The 22,925-nt window shown below is 38.6% G+C and overlaps 1 protein-coding gene across 1 annotated transcript in view; it reads left to right on the top strand.

Annotated features, from left to right (window-relative positions):
• The window catches only part of LOC139945458 (uncharacterized), a 41,189-nt gene extending 18,380 nt beyond the window's left edge, over positions 1-22,809 (top strand). Inside the window, exons 9-26 of the mRNA XM_071942809.1 lie at positions 770-880; positions 2,000-2,404; positions 2,968-3,075; positions 4,339-4,731; positions 5,590-5,700; positions 6,378-6,491; positions 7,712-8,083; positions 8,712-8,837; positions 13,718-14,116; positions 15,061-15,177; positions 16,527-16,670; positions 17,291-17,411; positions 18,052-18,123; positions 18,515-18,586; positions 20,179-20,250; positions 20,922-20,993; positions 21,099-21,176; positions 21,511-22,809. Coding sequence (XP_071798910.1) covers positions 770-880; positions 2,000-2,404; positions 2,968-3,075; positions 4,339-4,731; positions 5,590-5,700; positions 6,378-6,491; positions 7,712-8,083; positions 8,712-8,837; positions 13,718-14,116; positions 15,061-15,177; positions 16,527-16,670; positions 17,291-17,411; positions 18,052-18,123; positions 18,515-18,586; positions 20,179-20,250; positions 20,922-20,993; positions 21,099-21,176; positions 21,511-22,678 — 4,055 coding nt within the window. The 3' untranslated portion in view covers positions 22,679-22,809. The remainder of the gene's footprint in view (positions 1-769; positions 881-1,999; positions 2,405-2,967; positions 3,076-4,338; positions 4,732-5,589; positions 5,701-6,377; positions 6,492-7,711; positions 8,084-8,711; positions 8,838-13,717; positions 14,117-15,060; positions 15,178-16,526; positions 16,671-17,290; positions 17,412-18,051; positions 18,124-18,514; positions 18,587-20,178; positions 20,251-20,921; positions 20,994-21,098; positions 21,177-21,510) is intronic.
• The last annotated feature ends 116 nt before the right edge of the window (positions 22,810-22,925 follow it).

The raw sequence follows: 22,925 nt of genomic DNA, 5'->3' as shown, positions 1-22,925 counted from the left end.
ATATCTACACAGAAATTCAACTTAGCGAGATGGTAACATGTTTACATCTATGGGTAGATTAGGGAGTTAAGCTGCACGTACGCGAGCAACGTGAATGTATACGTCAATTAATATTTTATTGTTTAAAGCTCACGTTTTTAGCATACGTGAAAAACCCATTTTTCATGTCAGGTACGTATGTGCACACGTCATACGTGAGCATAAAAATAAATAAGCCCGAAGTGGTGACGTCATCTTGAAACAACACAATTTGTTGACGTTCACGTTTTTGCTCGCGTTACGTGCAGCTAAACCTCCCTATTGAGTACTTACCTGTATTGATATAATATTCTACTGTCGCGGAGTACTTTTTCGGAATTCGGGAGACCTCTCAGTTCTGTAAAGAACTGTCTTGCTACTGGACGCGTCTCAGATTCAAATTGGGTAAAAAATTAATATCTTTTACATTACCGCATTACTTCGAAGTGGTATGTTTTTTCAAAATGCTGTCTACGGTCGAAAGCTGCTCTATGCTTCTATAACCAAAGGTCGTTATTGCCATTAATTTAGAGAGTGGTCAAACGAAGGCTACACCTTCCCTTTCAAAGGACATAGTGACAGATTTATGATTTTGGGCCGAAAGGTGCAGCATATTTCAGTGCAATCAATGCGCATGACGCACGAACAATACGTAGGCATTCTAACTGCAAATGCATCATGCTTATCTTGCATATTCATTAATTTGATAATGCATATTCATCGTTTGAAAGGGATTTATTTTTACCCGTAGACTCGTGTCCAGCCGACCATTTTTCCTGCCAGACTTCGGCATGCCTGGCGCCCTATGGGTTATGTGATGGAACAGTGGATTGCGAAAACTTCAAAGATGAAACGGGATGCGGTGAGTCTATAGGTGCCCAGACGGCGAACTCAAGCTCTGGTGTTTCTGTTCAGCAGAGTGTGGGTTCGAATCCCGGTCGTGACACCTGTGTCCCTGATGAGCAAGGCAATTTCTTCTCTCCAGCCAGTGGGTACCTGTGAGGGCAGAGATGGTTCTTGTGATTGATTTAGCTTTAGTGCGCTACATATTTGGCGGCACAGGTGTTTACTCACCAGGGAGCTGAAAAAGCCATTGGACACTTTTGGAACAGAAAACAAATCACAGACTTACAAATAACCTACGGGGTTTACAGAAGGTAATGGTGAAATATTATTTCATGAAATGCTTTCTTTTTTGAGAAAACATTAAAACAAGTATCAATTCTCGATATCGAGAATTACGGATTTATATTAAACCAAGTCATGACACGGCGAAACGTATGTAAACGAGGGTGGGTTTTCCAGTTATTTTCTCCCGACTCCGATGACCGATTGAGCCTAAATTTTCACAGGTTTGTTATTTTATGTATTAGTTGTGACACATGAAGTATGGGCCTTTGGAAAACACTGTTTACAATGGTCCAATGGCTTAAAGTAATGAAAAGACCCAGTGATATTTTTTGTAGTGTTGGAAGCGCTTTGAGACATGGTGTATAAAGCGCTAAAAACAGACCATTCATCACAGAGCTGCTCAAGCAGAAAATTAGCTGAACGCAACAATGCTGCCAATCAAACGAGGAACACTGGGGCGAACCCCTCTCTTTTTGATAAGTGCACTGATTAGTTTATGCTTTACACACGGGACCAACGGCTTTACGTCTCAACCGCAGGACGAAGCACCATCTTGCTTGACATGGGTGTCACGACGGTAGTTACGAAAGTTTTTGACTCCATAAAATGGCCGACCGTGTTAGTTCGCAAAGTTAAAACCACGCAATTTTGAGGCATATTAATAATTGTGTGGATCGTTATATTCTACTTTTAAAACATCTTTTAATTCTAACCATTTCATAACAAACGGTTTCAAACGCTTTTCATGGACCAATCCAATGCAACGTTTCCCTTCAAGGCAACGTGTCCCTTTACGGCAATTAATACAACTATTGCTTTGGGTTTTGATAATCTTTGACATAATTTACAGGAACTATGTGTGGAGAGCGCAACATTGAGCTGACAAAGTCACTGCCAGTGTACAACTTATCCAGCGTGGAACTGATGTCCCTTAAAACTCTAAAGTCGGCATACCCTCCCAGGTACTCGTGCCTTTGGACGGTAACCACCACCTCAAGCCTACAGATTATACTCAAGGTTATGTACATCAACCTGTCCAAACTTAAGGGGGATACCATCATTTTAGGAAACGGGCATGACCCGTCCATCAGGTCAACCCGTATCGCCATCTTTGATGGGGATGATGATAACATCATATCGGGTAGGACCTATCTGTCATCTGATTCGACAATGTGGATCACCAAATTGGCTATTGATGATTCTCCCGTTGGTTGGAGAGCTTTTCAATTCGTACTAAGAAGGTATAACAGCTCAGGTAAGAGTCACCCTTGGCAAAAGCAACCTCACTCAAAACAGGGAATGGGAGACTTTGGAACGCTAGGTGGCAGCAGACTTACCAGGTAAATTTCCATTGTTTACCAAGTTCTGAGCATGCGCACATTACCGAGAACAATGGATTTTACCCGGTAAGTCTGCTACCACCAAGCGTCCCAAAAGTCTCCCATCAGTTTTTCAGACAGAAATAATTTCAAGGGATGTTTTCTGAACATCATTATTGGACCGGTTTAAGTTTTATGTAAATCTGTGATCTTGACGAGTTTTTTCTTACCATTTGTTATGTATAGACCGTATTGCATAACCCCCTTTTGCTATGAAAGTCACCATCTTGTAGGGCAAACGTATGCGCGTCCAAACGCGTACATCAATGAAGCACCTAGCACGCAACATTCCCGGTTTGATTTCTACGGTACATGTACGCACACACCCACGCACACGCGCACAGACACCATCTTGTAGGGCAGATATTTGAACGGTGACGTCATATTCAATACGGTCTATTGTTCCTTTAATTATGCTAATTTCTTTTTGTGAGTTCAGGTGAATGTAATGAGTTCCGATGTCGTCACGATTCACATTGTATATCCGAAAGTGCAGTGTGTGACGGCATTGCTAACTGCGGTGATTACAGCGACGAACAAAATTGCGGTAAGTCCGCATAGCTACATTAAAGAAAGAGGCAAAAGAAATACTAACATCCTTTTCCATTGTCAACTCACACCTGTTATCTCCATGTAATTATGATCAAACATTGATCATGCACAAACCAGTGATCATGCACAAACCAATGGGGCTGCTGACTGCTTCGAAATTGATAACAGCTCATCCGTTAAATGTTATGACTCAATTCAAAGTAAACGCACCCACTCATCAGTGAAAAGGATGCATACATTCCGAGTTTTTGTGGCCAAACTCAAAAATTCTTCAATGGAGCTTTCCCGTAATGAAAACCAGAAATTGAGTTACATGGAGATTATCCGAATGTCCTAGAAAACAAAGCTTTCAGTGCTAGTTAGAACAATCTCACAACTGCCATTAGGGAATCTGTGACTCCACTCTACATTTTGTAAAGTTCTAACTTTTTCCCTGTTAATTGCTTTCATTTTAATATAGGTTTTCTCGGTCAAATTCGGCAAATGAGCAGTCAATTTAACTTTCATGCGTTCGAATTGAAGCTGTTTTGCTTTTCCAGTTGTTACTGCGTTTCAAATTCAGAATTCAGCCATTCAATTTCGTTTTGGGTCGAGTCAAATTCCTTAAGCACTCTGCTCAATTTTATAGCGTAGCGTCATTCTTTTTTGTTGACACACACGCCTCAAGAAGCGTCTGCGAATTTGAATGCTGCTTTGATGAATTGTTAAATTGAATGATTATTTTGTTAATTCGAATGTCGCAACATTACATTTGACTAATCCCAAAACGAAATCGAATGACCCTTTTGAGTAACATTCGATTTTGCGCGAAATAGAATAGCTTGGTGGTTAAATTGGCTGCTCTTTTTCCGAAATTGACCGAGAAAACCTATAGTACATAGATACGGGATTTGAGGCATTGCATGGTGAGGTATCAATATATACTGCAAACTAAATTTATACCAATTTCATAGATGCTATGTCAGATTTTTGGCCCCAAACATTAAAAAACAATTCTTATAAAACCCATAAGAATTGGTCACGTGATATGTTGTCGGGATCCCGACAAAAACTAATTTTGAGCACTTTATTTCACTGCTACTTTTTCGAGCAATGGCTCAAATGAAAGCTTGTAACTTTCTCGACCCCCATCAAAATACCCATTGAATTTGAAATCAAAATTTTTGGGTCAAATCGGCCAAAAATCTGACATAGCATCTTTAATACCAGATTAAGGAACCCTTTTTTCTTCTTTTTCTTTTTTGCTTATTTCCTTAAGAGCACTGTGGTGGGGAACACTCAACAGACATCGATCTAACGTACACCACCGAAGACGCACCCCATATTTTATCCGTCATTCTCACCAACGAAGTGGAGGAGTTCCGGTTCGGTAAGGACTGCCTGTGGGTCATCACGGCACCCAGCGGCTCTCGCATCCAGATAAGATTCCTATATATTCTTCTCTTGTCAGATTCCTATTACATTAATGGCATCGTGGTCGGTAACGGACACAACCCAGTGTACGAGTTCAGTGTCATCATGTCAAGCTCGGGAAAGGTCATTCAGGAAATAGTGACGTCATCGAATACGACGATGTGGATTACGGTGAATACGTATTACCTGCAATTTGTGGAGGGATTTTCGGCAGCTTTGAGTCAGTATCATCAGCTAGGTACGGTGTTTGATGTATGCCACTCATTTCTGATATTGTACATTGTTGGTGTTGTCAGCTGCTAGAAATATATGTCTCTATGGACAACCGGGCAGCTGAGCATTTTGGCAGGGATTGTAGCTCGGTTTAAGAATTGAAAACGGTCATGAGCTTCAGGGCTTAGAAACAATTTTGAAAGCATTCCTTTTCATTTGGCAATCTGCAAAAAGAGACGAACATTAGGCGTCCGTTACCCGTTGTCGTTTTCGTTATAAAAAATATATATATATAATTTGTTTTTACATCATAATCATTCATATAAATACACCGTACAATTTTTACATCATTATGTTTAGGTTTAAGTTTAAAGAAACTGGACACTATTGGTAATTGTCAAGGACCAGTCTTCTCACTTGGTGTATCTCAACATATTCATCAAATAACAAACCTGTGAAAATTTGAGCTCAATTGGTCGTCGAAGTTGCGAGATAATAATGAAAGAAAAAACACTTTTTCCACACGAAGTTGTGTGGTTTCAGATGCTCGATTTCGAGACCTTAAAATCTAATTCTGAGGTCTCGAAATCAAATTCGTGGAAAATTACTTCTTTCTCGATAACTACGTAAATTCAAACGGAGCCGTTTTTCACAACTATCAACCTCTCCCCGATACCAAGTAAGGTTTTATGCAAATAACTATTTTGAGTAATCACCAAAAGTGTCCACTGCCTTTAAGGGAGGGAGTATTTTATCAAATACTTTTGTTTGTTGTAATTATCTAATTTTTTCACAGTTAAATCATCGTAAAATTTCTGGAACTTATTCCCAGGAACAATTTGTTTTATTTAATGTGTTTACCCCATTCACAATTTGATTTTAGAATGCTCCCCTGATCAGTACATGTGCCCGTCTGGTCTAAAATGTATTGATCAATCACAAGTGTGCGATGGGGAACCAGACTGCCCAGAGCTGGAAGATGAGTTTGGATGTGGTAAGATATAAAATTATTCTTATTTTAGGCGAAATATCAAAAATATATAGATGAATGTTAGCGTCCGATCTCTTCCTTTTACAGGCCGCCTGCTTCTTCTTTTTTTCCCCCTTCTTTTTTATTTTTTTTTTACAAAAGAATTATACATTTTTAACGATAACTGACTGAAAAGATAAACCACAAGACAAATTAGATCGTATTTGTAGACTGAAAAAAACCCGGCTGGTTAGGTGGCGACAATTTAAAAAAAAAACACCCCCCCCCCCCCTATTTTTAAAGAAAAAGGAGGACGCTATTTTTATAACAGTTTTTGGCAGTGCTGTTGACTCTAACCGGTGACTTGGACTCAAGTCAGACTCGATAGTTGCAAATTTCACTGATTTTGTGACTTAACTTGACTTGACTTGACTTGGGGGAAATGACTAGAGACTTGATCTGACTTTATAAAAAATTACTTGGTTTCAACACTTTTATTTGGCCTTAATTTAATGTATAATCAGGGGAAACACTTTTTTTAACATTTTGCAACTTTCCTAGACACGAAGATGCACTAGAGACGCAAAACCCAAATATGTTGTATCGGCTCACCTTTTATCCAATCACAATAATAGTCCAAACAAAATCCCGAATCTTCAATATTTACTGATTGAGATGAAACTTTAAATGTTAATATTTAGGCATCTGCTCCTTCGATCTTTTACGCTGTGATGAAGGGGCAAAGTGTTTGGAACGGAGTCTCATCTGTAATGGCAAAAAGGACTGCACAGACAGCTTGGATGAACGAATTTGTGGTAATCTTGGCAGTAACTTTTTCTCTTGTTCGTCCTTGTTTTTGTCTTTTAGAAAATAAACTTTTGGATGTGCCTTTGTGTGTTAATACAGTTGCAAGTTTTTGTTTCAGTTAGTCTGTCTTGCTTTATTTTATTTATTTATTTTAATTCTTCTGACAAAGCAATAAAAACAAGCACAGGCCGTCCAGGGAAGGACAAAAGTAAAATTAAAAAAAACTGCCATCAAGAGAGATGTGCTTTACCAGACCTAAGCATAATCAGTAATTCTGTGTATTTTTACATCAACTACATGAGCATGTTCGATAAAGAAAAATTATATTTTTAAAGACAATAAATATTTAATTGAATTACATTTAAATAAATTTACTTGATGTGAATTTTTTCTACTCTTTGTATTATTTTGATAATAAGTTATGCGGTTATTTTGTGCTGGAAAAAACTTTGACCAGGAGTTTTCTATAAAGTCTTTACAGTTTCACCTTTCGCTTAGGACCTAATTTTTATTTGGTTTAATTAGTGAATGCTTTCTTCTTCAATAAATTATTGTTGGCGCAAAATTTTGGACATTTATGAACTTCATCTTCCTCTGTTTATTAGTTATGTTTAAAGACACTGGACACTATTGGTAATTGTCAAGAACCAGTCTTCCCACTTGGTGTATCTCAACATATGCATAAAATAATAAACCTGTGAACATTTGAGCTCAATCGGTCGTCGAAGTTGCGAGATAATAATGAAAGAAAAAATACCCTTGTCACACAAAGTTGTGTGCGTTTAGATGGTTGATTTCGAGACCTCAAGTTCTAAATCTGAGGTCTCGAAATCAAATTCGTGGAAACTTACTTCTTTCTCGAAAACTACGTCACTTCAGAGGGAGCTGTTTCTCACAATGGTTTATACCATTAACCTCTCCCCATTACTCGTAATCAAGAAAGGCTTTATGATAATAACTATTTTGAGTAATTACCAATAGTGTCCACTGCCTTTAATTGCACCTAGTTAAGCACAATAAAATTTTGCTTACCAGAATAAGGTTACTGACAAAATTAGAATCTCACTTGTACTGCTTGTGACTGGTGTCCCGCACAATTCTGCTCAGCCCCCCCCCCCGCCCCCCCCCCCAAAAAAAAAAAATCAAAATTTTCTGCTTAAAGAACCTCTGAAACTACGTCCACATCTTATAAGTCACGTAACCGGTATTCTTAAAATGTCCTTCACAGCTCCTTGCGGTGACCGCAACGTCACCCTGCCACGTGACACCTCTCAGCCAATGGAATTCTCCCTACCATCATACGGAATAGTTGACTATCCATCCAGAACGATCTGCGTCTGGTTCATCACCGGTCAACCTCATTACCATATTCAAATTGAGTTCTTAAGTTTCCGGTCAGAGGTCAAGTATGACACATTGAGGGCAGGCAATGGGCACTCCCAGGGTGATACTGACTCGCAACTACTGACTGGTATTAGTGGCACAGAGGCACCCCGGATTATCGTGTCAGAAGATCACCATATGTGGATTAAGTTCACAACGGATATAAAGACGACTGACAAGGGATTTCTGTTATCCATCACGCAACAGAATGAAACAGGTAAAAACCAAGATTAAAGTGAAGTAATAACAAGCGAGTGATTCCCAACTCGAAAGTTGTCAAATATTGTTTTGAAGCAAATATCAAATTATTCCTACTTCATAAAAAAAAGTCTGAGGGTAATGTTTAAAAAAAGAAAAAAAAGAAGAAAAACAAATCCATTTAACAGTACTTTTGGTCTAGTTTAAGTAAACCTTACTTTAACCTAAGAAAGCTCCTTTTAATCTTATCTCATTCGTGGGTTCGAATCCCACCCGAGTAACATGCCTGTGATATTTTTCACAGGACTCGGGAAAGTACTGAGTATACAGTGCTAACACACATCGGTGTTTGGGTAAACAACCAAAATTAATTATCTCATAAAGTTTACATAACTTTAACTTATAACGAAAGCTCGAGGCAAGCCCGCGCACAAGATAAATTTTAACTCAAGTTAAAAAAATAAGTTGTTTAACCTAAAGTAACCTAAAGGTGAAAGAAACCATCGGAAAAAAAAAATCAAACAAACCCTTTTTACCAACCGGTTTTACGTTTGTCCCAACAAAAATAAGCTGTTTTGAACTGTGTTGATATTTGGAGTCATGTTTGCATGCGACCGACGCCTGTTTCAATATATTTCTTTTGTCAGTTGAATGCAATGAGGACGAGATGTCTTGTCCAAACGTACCTGGAGTGGTTTGCTTATTGCATAAATCTAGATGTAATGGAATTCCGATATGTCCAGATGGATCCGATGAAGACCCTTCAACGTGTGGTGAGTAAATCTTCATTTTACTATCAATCATAAAACAGTCGTCAGTTTATGTTTTTGACTTTACATGTGTGAAGAAAACCCATTTTTCTTGCTTACGGTACATCTTAACATAACAGGCGTATTATAAGGGCAATCATGTTTAATATAATAAAAATAATAACAAATTCTTATATAGCGCATTTCACAATAAACCGTATCAATGCGCTTTACATTAGTCCCCTGGTCATTGGGCCAATAAACATCCCTTTAATCTTTCTCAGCTCCCATTATAGGGAGTATACAGCCCCGAGCTGCCGTGGCGCTCCAAAAGCTTTTCATTTACAATATCAACCTCTACCCTCGAAGGTACCCATTTATACCCCTGGGTGAAGAGAAGCAATTATAGTGAAGTATCTTGCTCAAGGACACAAGTGTCACGATCGGGATTCGAACCCACACTCCGATGAATTAGCACCAGAACTTGAATTCGATGCTCTTAACCACTCGGCCGTGACACTCTAACAATATACGTTTTTCCATGTTCATTGTTATATACATATATATATATATATATATATTTTTTTTTTTTTTTTGACCAAGTCCACTTTTAGTTTTGTTTTCTCATATTATGTTTTGCTTTCAAAATAAAATGAGGCTTCCAGGGCGAACACAAAACAGCCGCTGGCTTAACTGTTACGAAAAACTATATGCCCTTTTCGAAACCACGGCTTCGGCTTTGGGTTCGGCTTTACGGCTCCGTCCTCTCGTCTGAAGCCCCGAGCACGTACGCAAAACACCCGGAATAATATTGTAAAAACAACCGCGGGCCGGCCTAGCTAGCCAGAACCAAATACAAAGCCGGAGCCGTGGTTTCGAAAAGGGCCCTAGATTATTTAATAATTAACAAACGATTCGAGATGGTACAGAATGACATTACTGGAGTTGGTTGCCGCCGCCACACACTGTGATCCAAAGCTAATTTGCCCCTCCGTTGCGGCGCGTGCGTTTAAACCCTGAATGTACATGGCCTACATTTTTTAAAGGCGTTTCTTTCAAAATGGCAGCGACGTAACATCTAGCCATTGGACACTTTCGGCGGAACAGAACAAAACAATTAAAGTTCACAGATTTAAAAAATAACTTTGGTTTACAGAAGGTTATGGTGAAAGACTTCTCTTGAAATGTTATTCCATGAACTGCTTTACTTTTAGAGAAAACATTAAAACAATTATCAATTCTTGATATCGAGAATTACGGATTTATTTTAAACACATGTCATGACACGGCGAAACGTGCGGAAACAAGGGTGGATTTTCCCGTTATTTTCTCCCGACTCCAATGACCGATTCAGCCTAAATTTTCACAGGTTTTTTATTTTATATATAAGTTGTGATACCCGAAGTGTGGGCCTTGGACAATATTGGACCGAAAGTGTCCAATGGCTATAATAAAGTACTCACATGCCTCTTTACTCACGGACCTTTCATGATAACTCGATGTTTCCTCAATTCAATCTATCAAAATTATGAAGAGATTTACCGACGTGAATGAGTGTACATACCACCAGTCGTCTCGGATGCAAGTTCTGTAATTAAATACATGCATCTCGGCAGAGACAGACCTTCATGGTTGACCTAGACTTGACTCAAGTCCCAATCCCGTGCCATCGCCAGAAAACTAATGTCTTTTTGATGCTCTGCATTTCCCAACCTGTTCTAGCACTGTGATGTCACAGAGTATAATGATAATTTTACCGACGGTGCAGTGCTTCCACGCTCCCATTGGTTTTGTACATCTCCCCATTTGGGTAGATTTTTCGATAACATCGTGCAGAGTAAGAAACGATCTCGTCAAGTCCCATTCTCGGACGAGAACGGGACTTGAATCAAGTCTATGCACGGTGGACAACGATATCCCGTCTTTACCAATGGGAACACGCACCATAGCAACTTGGGCAATCAATCTCTATTGAGGAAGACAAATCAATAATTTAAGAGGTATGTACGTCCATCCTCGCCTCCACAATCTATAGATTAAAAAATACCTAATCAAATTTGGCGGGAAAATGTTTCGTAGCACACGGTGGAGTTTTCAGGTTGGAAAGGCTACAATATGGGCGTCAAAAGGCGCTGTATGAAAAGCTATGTTTAAAGGGAAGTTATGCGTTTGGTTTTCACTCTAGCAGCCTACAACAGCTTTCGGATATAAAGCATCTTGAGAAACTTTCACAAAACACATAATTATTTAAATTTTGTAAAATATACTAGTTTTGTGCCCCTAAATTTGCATCTGAGAAGCGTAACTCTCACTCTCAGTACATAATTTTGCCGGTAATTGTTCGTTAATACGCCCTTCTTCCACGCACTGATGGACAACCACAACCATATGCAGTCTGCAATGGCCTTTTGTACGCATAACAAAATGGAGATACCAGTGTTTTATAGTTTTTGCTTACAATGCTTTCTTACCTTTTCTGATAGAACATGGCGAAAAAAAAGTAAGCCTATAACGTTCATAAAAAGGGTACACTTTCTTTAAAGCTAAAACATGTCGTATACAAGAAGTGGGTCTTAGCTCAATCTCAAGAAACACCGTGAGGTGTCATTATCACCATAGTGATTTGTCTTGTGACGTCACAGTTCGCTTAGCATTATTATGTTTAATGTCGAACTCATGTAAGGTCGACTTTCAGCTCCGTGTGATATTTACGCCTTGGTCAAATACGGCTTGTATTATCAGGCGTAAAAAAAGCAAACACAAGTTTATAAAATAGGCAATTATTTATTTAATTGAGCTAAAACTGCAGTCTGGTCTTTAAAGGAACTGGACACATTTGGTAATTGTCAAAGACCAGTATTCTCACTTCGGTGTATCCCAACAAATGCATAATATAACAATTCTGTGGAAATTTTGACTAATTTTGACTCAATTATTGGTCATCGAAGTCCTAAGAGAATAATGGAGAAAAAACACCATTGTTGCACAAATTTGTGTGCATTCATAAAGCCTAAAAAGGTCTTCAGGCTTGAAGTCTTGCAATATTAATTGTGTGAGAAATTACCTTTTTCTCAAGAACTACGTTTATTCAAAAAGAGCCGTTTCTCATAACGTTACTATCAGCATCATTGATCGTCGTTACTACTTTTTTTTGCGAAAATTGATTTTCAGGAATTACCAATTGCTTTCCAGTGCCTTTAAAACGGTTACTATATATTTCAACCCAGACTATTTGAATTGAATCACTTTGAGCTGCTCGGTTGTAAACAATGGTATTTACTTTTGCCGTCCTCCGGAGTTCCCGCATACAGTAAGAAAATGAAACACTTGAACTTTGGAATACCTTTAATACATCATTCCTCATCCGATTTCCCACTACAAAGGCACGACTTAAATTAATATCCGAGTGCAGTTGGCCTAGCCTATTGGAATTTCAGATTAGCCGATGTATCAAGAAAATGAGGTTATGCGTTGCTAGAAAAAAAATCAATCACATTTGTTTGTATTTTAGGACAAATATAGAGTGAGCAAAGATCTGTAGCTCTTTGTTAAATAGAAAGGTATACGTATGGTTATAATCACATTCTCAAATGAATGGCAGTACAAACTAAAGGCCCGTTTACACAGGCCCCGATAACGAGAACGAAAACGAGAACGATAAAAATGCACGCTCGCGATTGGTTGAATTACTCCACGCAGAATACGCCCACGCTCATTCAACCAATCGAGGGCGTGCATTTTTATCGTTCTCGTTTTCGTTCTCGTTATCGGGGCCTGTGTGACCGGGCCTTTACTTGGTTAGAAGTAGGCTACTAGTATTGTAGCGTTCGGTAGTAGAGCTTGCGATGGTAGGCCCTAAGCATTTTGAGAATCCTTTCATTTCGAAGTCGTGGTTATGGACAAAGATATCAGTGTTTGAATCTGAGAAGCATTACTGTCATCAACGTTTCTCAGATTCAATTATGAATTATTCTTCCTGCATGGCAAAACTGCTCTGGATTCTCGGCGATATCTAACAAACGCTTTCACCTTTTTAAATGAAACCCTCATATGGTTGTATTGAATTATATCCACCGATTATCCTAGGATTTGAAAAAATCAAACTGTTCCATAAACCAAATGTATAAACGTTCTTAAAGCCATTGGACAATTTCGGCACAGAAAACAAATTAAAGTTCACATTTTACAAATAACTTACAGGGTTTACAGAAGGTAATGTTGAAAGACTTCTCTTGAAATAGTATTCCATGACTTACTTTACTTTTTGAGACTACATCAAAGCAATATCAATTCTCGATATCGAAAAATAACTGATTCATTATAAACACATGTCATGACACGGCGAAACGTGCGGAAACAAGAGTGGGTTTTCTCGTTATTTTCTCCCGACTCCGATGACCGATTGAGCCTAAATTTTCGCTGGTTTTTGATTTTATATAGAAGTTGTGATACACGAAGTGTGGGCCTTGGAAATTACTGTTCACCGAAAGTGTCCAATGGCTTTAAACGAGAGACTACTACTCAATTCGACGGTTCAATTCTCTTTTTTTTTTACTGTTTACGTTCAGTGATTATCACAGTTTGCGTCATCGTGATGATAGTTATTTTCTGTCATGATCTCGAAATGAATTTGAAATATAATTTTTTTTAACTCCCTGAGTTGGAACCGAACTCATGATCACAGGGTCTGACCCTTTCTGGAGTCAGGCTGACCCACAAAATGTGTTTAACAAATAGTGGTTTTTTTCTCGTATTTTGCATCATTTTTAGCCACCTTCTGGGTAATTTTGACACATGTGTAGGATCATACTGACCTAGGAATTAGCCAGGACACACGTGATCCGAATCCGGGTCAATTCTAACCCGGAACTTGTTTACAGTTTGACGCTTCTATCGCCCTTCAGGTTCGTGTGGTCCTGCCGTCATTTATCTCTTCGGAACCGACACCCACAACCTAACCTCCCCGGCCTACCCGTCTGTGTACCCGAGCGATCAGCAGTGTGGCTGGCTCATACAAACCTACGAGAAACCCTCAGACAATGAGCTTTTAACAACAGACAACCCGTGGAGACTTAGCGCTACCATCGTTGCCTTCGACTTGGAGAACCAGTACGACTACCTGTCTCTGTTCAACTACGAGGACGACCAGGCTACCGATATAATAGCAAAATTGACGGGGAGGGTTAAGCTGACCACGGTGGTGTCCTCCGGTCCGGCGATGTTTTTAAGATTCACTAGTGATAAGACAGGAGCGAGGAGTGGCTTTAAGATTCGCTTTCAACCCATTAATCATAATGCCACAAGTAAGACATGTCAAGTGGATGTTTTTTAAAAGGATTTTTACGGAATAAGCAAGTCACAAAGAACTTAAAATATTTTAAGATGTGTTCACGGAATCAAAGCCCAAGAGCTGCTTCAGCACAAAATTTAGCCAAGCAAAGATAAATTTCTCCTGAAGACGAACAGAGTATACTGTTCGAAACGTCGAGACCAAACCGGCTTCTTTCAGAGCCACCACTCCTTTAAAAGAGATTTTACTCATGGTTGTACCCGCAAGTTTACTATTCATATGTGTATTATAGTTACTCTTAAAGCTACATTTGTCCCACGATATACTATAACTATAAGTAGGATTTTAAACATAGCATGTTGAATGTATAATCAGTAAATCAGGTTAGGTTTAAAGGAACACGTTGCCTTGGATCGGACGAGTTGGTCAAAACAAAAGCGTTTGTAACCGTTTTTTATAAAATGCATATGGTTGGAAAGATGTTTTAAAAGTAGAATACAATGATCCACACAAGTTTGCCTCGAAATTGCGTGGTTTTCCTTCTACTGTGCGAACTAACATGGTCGGCCATTTATGGGAGTCAAAATGTTGACCCCCATAAATGGCCGACGTGTTAGTCGACGAGGTAAAAGGAAAACCACGCAATTTCGAGGCATGTTTGTGTGGATCATTGTATTCTACTTTTACAACATCTTTCTACCCATATGCATTTTATAAAAAACGGTTACAAACGCTTTTCAAAGACCAACTCGACCGATTCAAGGCAACGTGTTCCTTTAAGGTGGTACACACTCTGCATGTGTAATTCTCTTTTGAGTAGGATTGGTTCTTTGTCAATTTTGACGCAATTAAAAAAAAACATCTTCTTTTTTTTGAAGTTAGAAGTGCACAATTGTATCTATCATTCTATCTAATTTAGTTTACCACAATTAACCATAAGTTTTTCTTGATCGCCAGTTGGTTTCTGCAACGAGGACGACTTTGACTGTGCAAACAATGCCATGTGCGTGTCTGACGACGCAAAATGCAACGGTTTCAACGATTGTTTGGACTACAAAGATGAGATCAGTTGCTGTAAGGTTTATGTTAACAGTTTTTCTACAATTGCTTTAGAATTGCAAGGGTCGTGGGTTCGAATCCCACCAGAGTAATATTCCCGAGTTTTTTTGACAGAGCTTGGACAAGTACTGAGTAAACAGTGCTAATAACACACATCGGTGTATATGGGTGACCAAAAATTAATATTCTTTATCGCCGATGCTAACTTTCAAAATCGTTGCGGTACCCGCTGCCAAAACAAAATTCGATCTGCCTCTCGGGCAATCTCGGTGGTCTAGTCGGTAAGACACTGCTCTAGAATTGCAAAGGTCATGGGTTCAAATCCAAATTACGTCGAAACAAATCATCTCACACCCCAAAGCATATTAAAAGGACACCAACTAGTACTTTGACCTATGAGACAATATCAACTTTAAGGAGACACATTACTCGTGCCTTTATAAAGAAGGAAAGCCGAAAAAAACACAATTCATCATCACAAAGTAATAATAAGCGAATAGTGAATGATGAGACTAGAGTGAGGGAGTTATATGAAGTTGACAAAGAGATTCTTGACAAACAGACAGAAGCGAGGAAAGATGTATAGACTGAAGACATGCGACTGTCTCAAAAAAAGGGTGTACGCTCACAATGTGATGCGATTGGTACCCGTCATCACCTCGCTAGGAAAACATGGATGATAGATTCGTAGTTCATGTGAATATAATTTCTAGCTTGTTGCTGTTTTCTCAGCAATATGTAGACACTGTATTCAGCTGAATCTTTCACATGTATAGCCCCACAGGGATAAGATTGATATACAAAGCTTAGATGGGTTTTATTGTAAGATGAACTATATTAAAAATTACTAGAAATTTGGCTCGAGATATTCTCTAAACGAGCAGCTTAAAATTGACTTAAAATGAAGTCGACTTAAATTGAAAGAGTGATTACGGTCTCTGCAAAATGACATTTTTAATAAACCGTAGGGGGAAATTTATGGATGAAACGAGATGAGCTGACACGCCGCTAGAAGGATCTAAAGAAGGGGGTAATAACATTGAATTGGCTATAAAAAGATCGACTGATTGATTGCAAATGAAACGATGATGTGACAGGAAATTGCAAGACCATTTACCCTGGATCTAGAAAACAGCGTTTGAAGGAATGCACTTTAGCAGCGAAAGAAAGAATGGTGCATGAATGTCTGGTCTAGAATTGCAAAGGTTGTGGCCGTCAGTAAAACAGCAGTGTCACAAACAAGTTTGTGACTATCCTGTTCACTAACTGCTTAACAGAAAATTGTTATGCGATACTTTCTGATACGAACACGACACGAAATTGAATGTTATGTGGGTTTTTTTTTCTTTGTATTTTATTTCTAGCTGAAATCAACTGCCCTGGCGACTATGAATGCGCGAGTTCAATTACAACTGATGCTGATTTGGTGAACTTTCAGTGTATTACGATGGATCTAGTGTGTAATGGAAGGACTGACTGCCCAAAAGAGGATGATGAAATACAATGCGGTAAATGTTTAATCAATCAATCACTAATCACTCAATCAATCAATCACTAATAAGTCAATTCATCAATCGATTACGAGTGATGCTGACTTTATGAACTTCCAGTGTATTACGATGGATCTAGTGTGTAATGGACGGATTGACTGCCCAAAAGAGGAAAATGAAATAATCACTGAAACAATCATTAGTAAGTCAATCAATCGATTACGAAGGATGCTGACCTGATGAACTTTCAGTGCATTACGGTGGATCTAAATTTGGTTTGTAATGGAACGACTGACTGCCCAAAAGAGGATGACGAAATACATTGCTACTGTTAAACCAATCGTTCAATCAATCAATCACTCACTATAATCATCAGTAAACCAATCAATACTCAATCAATCAATCAATCAATCAATCAATCAATGTTTTTTGTGTAATTTCTGTATATCTTGTGAATGAATACCCTCCATAACACCAATTAAAGGTCACTGTGATTTTCGGTATAGACGGCACGCGGAAAAGGGTTATCATTTCATTGATTACTCCACTAGTCAACAACATAGGCCCTAAACATTGTTTTTGAACCAATATTTAATGAGAGAGTTTTTGAACATATTTGTCTTCTTTGTTTTATTCAGACAAGAAGAAATGTCCGGCGGATTGCGATTGTTTCTATGACAACAATGGATTAGCGATCATGTGCTCGGGATCTTGGGATCAAAACACAGTGGATGTGATTGCCAAGACGGTCTACACGTTGTTAGTAAAATACAATTCTTATTTTTCATTTGAAATAATTCTTGTCACATTACTTTTTAAAAATCTGCATCCAAACTTTGTCAAAGATAAAGCTGTCGACTATGTTTTTAATTGTTTGCTATATAAATTATAGTTTGTTAACTTTACTTATCCCCTCCCCCTCAATTAGGTATTGAGATTTTCGGGGGGGGGGGGTGAGGTCACACTAACTGGTTTGATAATTGCTGGCAATGGGCCTATTTTGGTGGGGTTTTTTTTCCTCTGATTTGCTTTGTTATGTTTTACACAATTTTAAGACACTTGTGTTTTATTTCTTATAAAAAAAAGAAACAATGATAAGTACGTGTGGCTTGTATTTTACACTTCTTTTTTTATACACGTATTCAATATTCAGACGGAAATTTTGTTTGTATGAGTTATGGTAAAAAAAATGTTGTTCCAAGATTTTGTTCTGGAGATAATGTGTTTTTAATATGAGCATAAATAGAGTAAATTTGTTATGGAAGCAAATGTGCAGGAATGTACGGAAAGTGGTAGGTGCGGGCGATTTTCTTATTTATTTATTGTATTTTTTGTAATCTAAAATAGTGTTGATTTTCGTTTGATGAAAATTAAAAAGAAAATGTGTTGACTTTTGCAGGAGTCTTACAGGGGGGAACGTCACTGTTCTAAGAAAGGGAACATTTAAAGGAATGACATCTCTTCATACATTGTAAGTTCGGTATAAGAAAGCTCACTGTATAATGTATACTCTCCTAACACTATAACAGACTACTGTTCTTCAGGGGTAAGTCTTATGGAAATTCTAATGACTAGGGCGCTCCTCAAGAAATGTTATATACACTATGGAAAGTTAACAGTAAGGGAACAAACGAATAACAGGAATGCAAATTTTGTTAGCCGTGTCGGGGTGTGTATATAGGGGAGGGGGTATAGGCGTACAAGAAGGCAATGGGTATTGTAATGGATAAGCCAAATGCCTACTTATTGTTCACCAGAGGACACAATTTAACCATGGAGATAGGAATGACTCTCCTGGTATTACCAATGTCTTGTAGATCTTATGTAAACCTCATCATGTTCTCGTTCTCTTTAAATTGAAGATCTTTAAGTAACAATAACATCAAGACAGTGGAACCGCGGACGTTTGATGGATTGGATAATCTAACATGGCTGTAAGTACATTCCTATAATCAATCAGAAACCGTAAACAGTCGCCGGTCTTAATGACCGCAATGTTTGTGGATAGAGAGACATTAATTGAAAGATGAAAAACGGGTGGTTTTTCACTAGCGATTTTTCGTTTAAAGGAACTGTGCAATGGATTTCATAAAAAGTTAGGACTAGTCTTATTTCGAGTTAGGACACGTTACTTGTCCTAACTTAGGACTAGCCATGCATTTTTAATATCTCCTAGGACTAGTCCTAAGTTAGGACTAGTCTTAACTCTTTGTGAAATCGACCCCTGACCTTTTGTAATTGTGAAGGACCAGTATGCAATGTATTCTCACTTTGTGTATCCCAACATGTGTCATAGAATAAAAAATAAAAAATAAAAAACATTTGGACACCATTGGTCATCGAAGTTGCAAGAGAATAAATAATAAAAGAGAAAACACCCTCGTTCAAAAAATGTGTGTTTTCATCTGACTAATAAAAAGTACTATTACAGTGAGAATTGGTGTATCCCAACATATGCATAAAATAACAAGTCTGTGAACATTTTGACTCAATTGGTCATCGCAGTTGCAAGAGAATAATGAAGAAAACAAACTTTGTTGCATATTATTTGTGTGCTTTCAGATGCATAAATAACTTCAGCTGAAGTATTGTATTACTTGAGTGAGAATTACCTCTTTCTCAAAAACTACGTTACTTCAGGAGGAGTCGTTTCCCACAATGTGTTATACATCAACAGCTCTCCATTGCTCGTATAAGGTTTTTTGAAAACAATTATTTTGAGCATTTACCAATAGTGCACAGTGCCTTTAATCGGAATAGGTAACTAAAAGAAAGTGAAATAATTGTGTATTTGCCTTAGCAATGTTTCAAGTCTGTTTATTGTTTCCTACTGTGGCAAAAGGCAACACTGATCACTCCTTTGTGACAATCTTATCTGACTAATCATGAGTAAACTGAAGAATGATTTACGCGCGAAAACATTATACGGTGACATTTGTTTTCCGCTTAAAGGCACCGGGCACATTCGGTAATCGTCAAAGTTAACTTGGTGTATCTCAACATAAAATAACAAACCTGTGAAAATTTGAACTCAATTAGTCGTCGAAGTTGCGGGAGTAAAATGGAAGAAAAAAACACCCTTGTCGCACAGGGTGTGTGCTTTCAGATGTTTGATCCGAGACCTCAGCTGAGGGCTCGAATTAAATTCAAATATTTTAGTGGGAAATTACTTCTTTCTCAAAAACTACGTTTATACTTGAGAGGGAGCCGTTTCTCAAAATGTTTTATACTTTCAACAGCTTGTTACAAAGTAAGTTTTATGCTTACCATTGTTTTGAGTAATTACCAATAGTTTCCAGTTCCTGTTTGCAACACACACCACAATATCCACCGATTTACATAAAACTTTTCACGGTTTAAAGATAATAAGAGCGGGAAAAGCTTCCCTTAAAACATTAACTCGCTGAGGTGCTGTCGTTTTTGCGTAATGACAAAAAGTAATTCTCAGGAGATGAACACTACTTTAGCATAAACAACTTTTTGTATCAATTGGTTATAGTTATTGTATTATTTTTAATTTCTTCAGTGATATATCAGGAAACCAGATTGACGAACTTCAAAGCTATTCGTTCCAGGAACTCAGGCGTCTCGAAGGACTGTAAGTACAAATTGATTTTTATTTCATTTTACCTCTCAAGAAAACACAATTATTCATTCAAATGATCCACATGAAACATACACAAATAATAAATCATAAGACAAATACGCCAGGAATGTGCTGCACTCTGCTGTACCTGTCATGTTTTATTTTTTTATTTTATGACATTTTATGCCATTGGGGACTGTGAAAGGGATAACCTAGCCCTATATACATGTATAGGACTTTTTAGCAGATAACAAAAAACAACAGCACAGAAGAAGTCCTATAATAGTAGTATGACACGGAAGTGAAAGGCCGCCAAGGCGAGGGGTAACCCAGTTTCAGCCCCAAGAGTTGGCGAAAACGTCTTGGAATGGTCGTTTGAATAGAATCGGTTAAACACAGGTTGAGAAAAAAATAACTGAACCCTGAGCTGCTGAGCGCAAAGTGCGAAAGCACGAGCTTTAAAACTTGCAAGCATCAAGCCAAATTATTAACATTTATCTATAGTTTTAAAAAGCCCTTCTCTTTAACCTTGGGCGTTATTGTGGTTATATCTCCACTTATTTTAGAAATTAATCCTAGAAAAAAAAAAAATAAAAGGGAAAACAAAACGGAATTTCGTTTTAAAACGGAGGAATCTCATAACTGTAAACACTACACTATTTTATGTGTATTTCTCTCCATAGGACTTTGTGGGATGTGCCTGTAAATCATATTCGTGACTACGCTTTCAGTGGACTTCAAAATCTACAAAAGCTGTAAGTCATTTCCACTCCTTTTTCTTCCACCATCATGTTTTTTTGTTTTGAAAAGTTTGTTGGTTTGTGAGGTGTTTTGAAAAGTTGTTTTCTATTTGATTTCAGGGCAATCGTTCGTGGAGTCAAAAACAAGGCCACTGTGGCCATTAATGCTTTTGAAGGAATACGTCATTTACAAGAACTGTAAGTATCATTCACAAATATCATCGTGATCAAGTGGTTAGAATAGGGCTTGCAAGGTTGCAATCACAAGGTTGTGGGTTCGAATCGCCCAGCTAACAGCTGATTTTACAACGACTAGAATAAACATTGTCGTCTTGGTTTGTGTAATTCGTAATCATAGACATTAAACCAATGTTTGTATATGAGAGATCGGCTGATTTGCTAGCTTGTTGTTTATATCCCTTTGTTGGAGTTTGCAGAGTTCCCTTGATAAAAATCAGGAAACTCTCACCCCTGTTATAAAAAAAAATAATAAACTTGTTTTGACTTTAATTTGTTTTCTTCCCCATTCTAGAATTGTGGACGACCATCGACTATGCTGCTACTTCCCTGGCGTTACTTGTACCTCCCTTGAGCCCCGCCCACCCCTCTTCATGTGCAGCAACCTCATGCCAAACACTGCTCTGCGCATCTTCATGTGGATCCTCGGTATTAGCGCCCTCATCGGCAACCTCGGGGTCATTCTCTGGCGTTTCCGCGAGAAGAACAGCAAATCCAGTAAGATTGTTCATTCGTTTCTGGTCTTCAACCTGGCCGTGTCGGACTTGTTGATGGGGATATACATGGTGATCATAGCTTCTTTTGATATTTACTATGGCGACGAGTACTTCTTACACGCCAGCGAGTGGCGGTCAAGCATAGGATGTAAGATAGCGAGCGCCATCAGTATTTTATCCAGCGAAGCTTCAGTGTTTATCGTCACCGTCATTACTGTAGATCGGTTTTTGTGCATTGTTTTGCCCTTCAGTCAGTTTCATCTTCGGCGGAAATCCTCAAGGATCACCCTGTTCATTGTCTGGTGTGTCGCTCTGACGGTTAGTCTGGTGCCAACACTCCTCGCCGATGAGGAGTCAAACTTCTATGGACTTTCCGATGTGTGTATCGGCCTCCCGCTAAGAACCAGGCCAACGACCTTCTCGCAGGTCACCAAAAATGTTGGCAGTCCGATCTCGAACGGGACGTTTAGCATCCCGGTGGCCCTGACGTACGAGCCCTCGTGGGTCTTCTCTATAATCTTATTCCTTGGGGTCAACTTGCTCTGTTTCTTGACCATCCTCATATGCTACGTGGTCATATTCATCCACGTTCAAATCTCGGTCAAACAGGTCAACCGTCACATGCACCGATTTGAAGAAATCAAGATGGCCGCCAAGATGGGTCTGATCGTGGGTACTGATCTGTTGTGTTGGTTACCGATCATAGTGATGGGCATTGCTGCTCAGTTTAATGTCATCATACCAGTGGAGATGTACGCCTGGTCTGTGGTTTTCATTCTACCTATTAACTCTTCCCTCAACCCGTATCTATACACAGTCTCTTCTTGCGTTGCGGACCGTCGTCGCGGTCAGAAGTCCATGGTAACGATGACCAAACGGAGCGGAACAATGCCTCCTTTACCGATGACTGATAAAGTAAACTTTGAGAAAAGTTTGCAGACTCAGGAATTCAGCGTCATAGATTAAGAAGAATGAAGACACTTGGTTTGTGATTTCAGACCAAGTTGTAGAAATATTTGAAGATAACTAGGTGTAAATTTTACCTTTAAAGCAAAGGAAATCTTAAGTTTGGTTCTGAAAAGAACCGATCAGTTGAAGAATATTATTTTTCGTGTACAGAACAAAGGAGTGTCCACACTTTGCGTATGGTCTTTCCTAAATTGAAATGATTCACTTCATTAGAAAATGTCTTTGATAGTAAGTCGTTTGTACA

This window comes from Asterias amurensis, chromosome 12, assembly GCF_032118995.1.
Source record: "Asterias amurensis chromosome 12, ASM3211899v1".
NCBI classification, from domain to species: domain Eukaryota; kingdom Metazoa; phylum Echinodermata; class Asteroidea; order Forcipulatida; family Asteriidae; genus Asterias; species Asterias amurensis.
This window is presented reverse-complemented; position numbering and strand designations above follow the sequence as displayed.